Source organism: Antrostomus carolinensis, unplaced genomic scaffold (genome assembly GCF_000700745.2).
Source record: "Antrostomus carolinensis isolate BGI_N321 unplaced genomic scaffold, ASM70074v2 scaffold1000, whole genome shotgun sequence".
In the NCBI taxonomy this organism is placed as follows: Eukaryota; Metazoa; Chordata; class Aves; order Caprimulgiformes; family Caprimulgidae; genus Antrostomus; species Antrostomus carolinensis.
In genome coordinates, this window is record NW_010287511.1 from 92,019 (window position 1) to 96,227 (window position 4,209).

General features: G+C 36.7%; 1 protein-coding gene across 1 annotated transcript; it reads right to left on the bottom strand.

Moving 5' to 3' along the window:
* Positions 1 to 304: 304 nt before the first annotated feature.
* On the bottom strand, positions 305 to 1,252 carry LOC104521083 (taste receptor type 2 member 40-like). The gene has a single exon (XM_010162978.1). The coding sequence runs from the start codon at positions 1,250 to 1,252 to the stop codon at positions 305 to 307; it is 948 nt and encodes a 315-aa protein (XP_010161280.1).
* Between the last annotated feature and the right edge of the window lie 2,957 nt (positions 1,253 to 4,209).

A 4,209-nucleotide genomic window follows, 5' to 3' on the forward strand; every position in this document is an offset into this window, starting at 1 on the left:
CATCATAAAGCTGTCAGTCTTAAACTGAGAATGGGAAACCACAAAGCATCCTGTACTTGATTTATTATTTAAGTGCACTGTTTCCTTTCAGTGCATTCTCATTCTCAGTCTTTATTAAATAAAATTGAGGGAGCAAGAGTGGTGTAGAAAAAAAGGCAAAAATTCATGTTTTTTCAGATGTTCTGAAATGTTAAGATCTAATCACAGAAATCTCTGCAAGATGAAAGTTACTAAGAAAAAAGACAGTGAAGCAGTAAACACATAGAAGTCTTGATTCCAGATCTGTTACTTGACAGTGTTTTTCTTAAGCTATAAGACACAGAGTCATATTTTCCAAATGGTGCTTAAGATGCTGACAAAGCAACCTGAATGCCAATTTCAGTTTTGAATTGACTATGATCAGGATAATAGAGTGTATAGAAGGATATGCCCCAGATACAACTAAGGATACTGCAACTTTCACATCGTCTTTACTTTGAGAGGTCGACATTATCAACAGAATTTGAGCTACAAAACTGGAGAGGTATAGGATCAAGAAAGAAATAATGGATTTAATGGCAGTTAGGTGAACATCTACTAAAGGATCCCTGAAAGTATCTGCATAACATTGCATTTTCTTTGTGTGTTTCCATAGAGAAGTAATTAATAGAGCTGAGGTTATCACAGATAATATTAGAGGAAAAAAACAACCTACAAAGTAAAGAAGTAGCAGGTAGAGATGCGAACTGTCCCAGTCAGTGATATGTGCTGTGCTATTTTCTCTGCAGTTCCCCGTTGAGCTGCAGAGGTAAGTGCTGGGTGTAATCCATAGGAAAGGAAGAGAAGTCGCAGAAGAGATCACCAGTGATCCTAGAAGCAGCCATGGGACCATCCGAGCTATCCTGAGCTTGAGTTGCAGCAGCAGCCATTGGGTGATGTTGATTATTTTTACACAGTACAGTACATAGAGCCAGGTACTGAACCACAAACTGGCATGGTTTACAAACATCCATACAGCACCAAAAGCTTTGTACACGGAAGCCAACTTAAGCACATCTGTAAAGTAGAGACTATGAATGTGCATCAGTACGGTAACCTGCAAGATAAACCTTGATGTGCTCAGAAAGATCAGGATCATATCAGCAGAAGAAACTTTTTTGCTTTTGATCCAGTTAATGATATTAACAGCTGTAATAAATCCATTTCCAATAACTCCAACAACAACTTCAATAGCTACAATACTTATTGAAATTATAAGAACTGGTGGCAACATCTTGCTGTTTTGTTCACCTGTGCCTGATTAGTTTGTGGAGCTGTGCAAGAAGTTGAGCAGACCTGATGGTGTCTGATTAGCCACAGCTCCAGCCTGCTCATCTTATATGTAGGAACAAAAAGACATCTGGAAATGATAGTGAAAAATGATTGTTGGTGTTCTTCCTGAATGTGCAAATCAGATAAGTATTTAATAATTAATTATAATCTTTTACATGCATAAGATTTGCCTATGTTTTTCCCTAGGGATGTGGGATAGTCAGCTGTATTAACCTCCCCATCTTTTGTCCAATTTTTTATAAAAAATCCTACCTAGGTTGACAGAAAGCCCTGTGGGTCTCTGGTTATAACTGTAACTATGTGGAAGAGGATACGTCATGCAACCCAACACAAGTAGCAGTATATGTCAAGAGACAGGAAAAGATCTTGTATTGCAGCTGCTGCCTTTCATACTGCTTTGAAAGTCTATAAATTATAACTACACCAAGTAGTTGCAACCATTTTAACATGGAGAGTATTGTACAGCCTCCAGCCATATTTTAGCAGAGTGCTCTGACAACAAAATTGTATTTACCCAGGAGTTACTGCTCCATGTAGCTGTCCATTTCTTATGTATTAAATCTGGTATTGGTCACATATACAGGATGAAAAGATGACAGTGACCAGTTGCATGATGAGCAGTAATGACAGGCGAGAGAAACAGAACCCTGTCAAAAGCCCCACCTTCTCTACTTACTTTCACTGTCCCAGTCTCTGTCCCACTTGCATGCTCCAGAGAAATTTCTTCCTCTAGACAGCAGATCTAGACCTGTTCAGCTTTATGGAGTGAAAGTCTGTCATCTATCTGCACACCTATGTCAGCTTTGGCTAGATGCTGTAAAGAGCATTGCAGTCCAGAACAGCGGCTGCAGCTCATTAATCTGCAACCGCATTAATGCTCTTTTTTTAAAAAAAAAAAAGATTTCTGGATTTGCAGAACAATTTATCTTCATCTTCTCAATCCCAGACTCATTAATCCAATCTGTGAATAGAGTATTGGCATATTAATATTGTCAATATATTATTTCTTCAGTTAGAGAAATATGAAAAAAAAAAGAAAAAAAAAAGACTTTAACAACAGGGTGAGAAGCAGCTCAGATCATTTGGCTACTGGAAAAAGCCTGGAAGTTATTGGCAATAAAATATTGGTTTTGTTTGGAAGTTGATATATACTTCTGTATTCCATTCCTCAACAGGTTAAAATGATTCAAAGTAAAAGCTAGACCAAGTTTCTAAGCTCAATGTGGTAAAACTGACAATTGGATTTACTATTTACCATTACATCCAAGTTTCAAGTTTTTGTTGAATTGTTCAGAAGAGACACAGATAACTTAAACTGCTGTATTTCTTCATTAATTTATTGAAATGAAAAAGCGGATCCATAACTTTTGTTTCTGTCAATACATCATTCATATTAAATTTCTATTTCAATTTAGGCCCTAGTAATCACAAGGACTAGGAGCTTTTTTTTGGTTTTTGTTTTTGTTTTTTTTTCTTAAAAAGAGAGCATACTTCCTTTATCACAAAAATGTTTTTTATTATTATTTTTATTGGGTTTTTTTTGAAGAGAAAAATTTACAAAACATTGTGTATCAGTTCCAGATCCTAAAAAGCTCATGGGAAAAAAACAGACAAATAAACCTAAACTAAGAATACACTGTCATGTTTAATTTTTCTATCATATACTTTACCAAAAGTATTCAAAATAGTGGAAAAGTCTCATCTTACTAAGAAAAAAAAATGGTAAAGGAAATGTAACTCAATGCCTACAGCATATTCTAAAGTTATATACATAAAGCTGCTTGTACACAGAATACGCATTGCATAATAATTACAGTAGTCAGTTCCTCAAAAATGTAGTCATTAAGTTACTCAAAGGAACATGACAATAATATATTTTTTATTGCACTTCTGAAAACCAACATTGCCGTTTTAAAGTAGAAGAAACTACAATGGAAGATACAACCAAGAAAAATGAATGAGGAAAATGGATTCTTAGATGTTCCAACAAACACTTACAAAATTCTGTTTTGTCTTCACATACACTACCAAAAATAATTTTGAATAAAACCATATTTAATCTTTACCTACCCATTTCACTCTCCTCTAAGTATGGCAGAAAATAGAAATGACTACTTGAGACACAAAAGAACATTCCTACCTTGAGGAGTCCCACTGGTTCCTCAAGAAAGAAGCCATCATGTAACCTGTGCACCTTGGTAGTATTTAAGTCTTCATAACTCAGGTAAACCAAATAGCCTGTTCCTCAGGTCTCTGTCAGTGACCTATGTCTAATGTGTTCTGCTCCCAGGAATGACTTCTATATAAATATTTATCTTGTTTTGGTCTCCTAGTAGCTCAAAAACTTCCTGAGGGACTGTACTGTCAAAGGTTTTCCATAAAATAATGGGTCTATGGTCTACTCATGGATACTGTGGCACATAACTGCAAACATCGGGATACCAAAGACCAGTTTATGCGTAACAGCAACCAAGACATGACAATATCTGATACTGGTTCCACTTTGACCTGTCACAGTGATCAGTTTGTCCACTGGAGAACATCACAGTCTCACCTCCTGGTATGCAGTTCCTTGAATGTTCTTGTCCCTGCTCTCTCCCTTTCCTAACCTCACAATATAGTTGCAACATGCTTTTGTAGAAATCTGAGGATACTGAAGGGTGGTGCCAGTCTGAGCACCCTATGTAAGTGAACCATGGCTACAGGGCAGAAGCACAGCAAATAAACCAGATCAGAAAGCTTTTCCGAGTGCCACAAATATGTCTGCTTTAGGTGCAATGCTCAATATACCTAGCAGCAGTGACATTGTAAAATTAGACAGGAAAGCCATAGCTTGTGATGGTCACTGTGTAAATGTTGATAGTACCCTTCAGTCTGAGGATCTTCTCTGAGGAAATC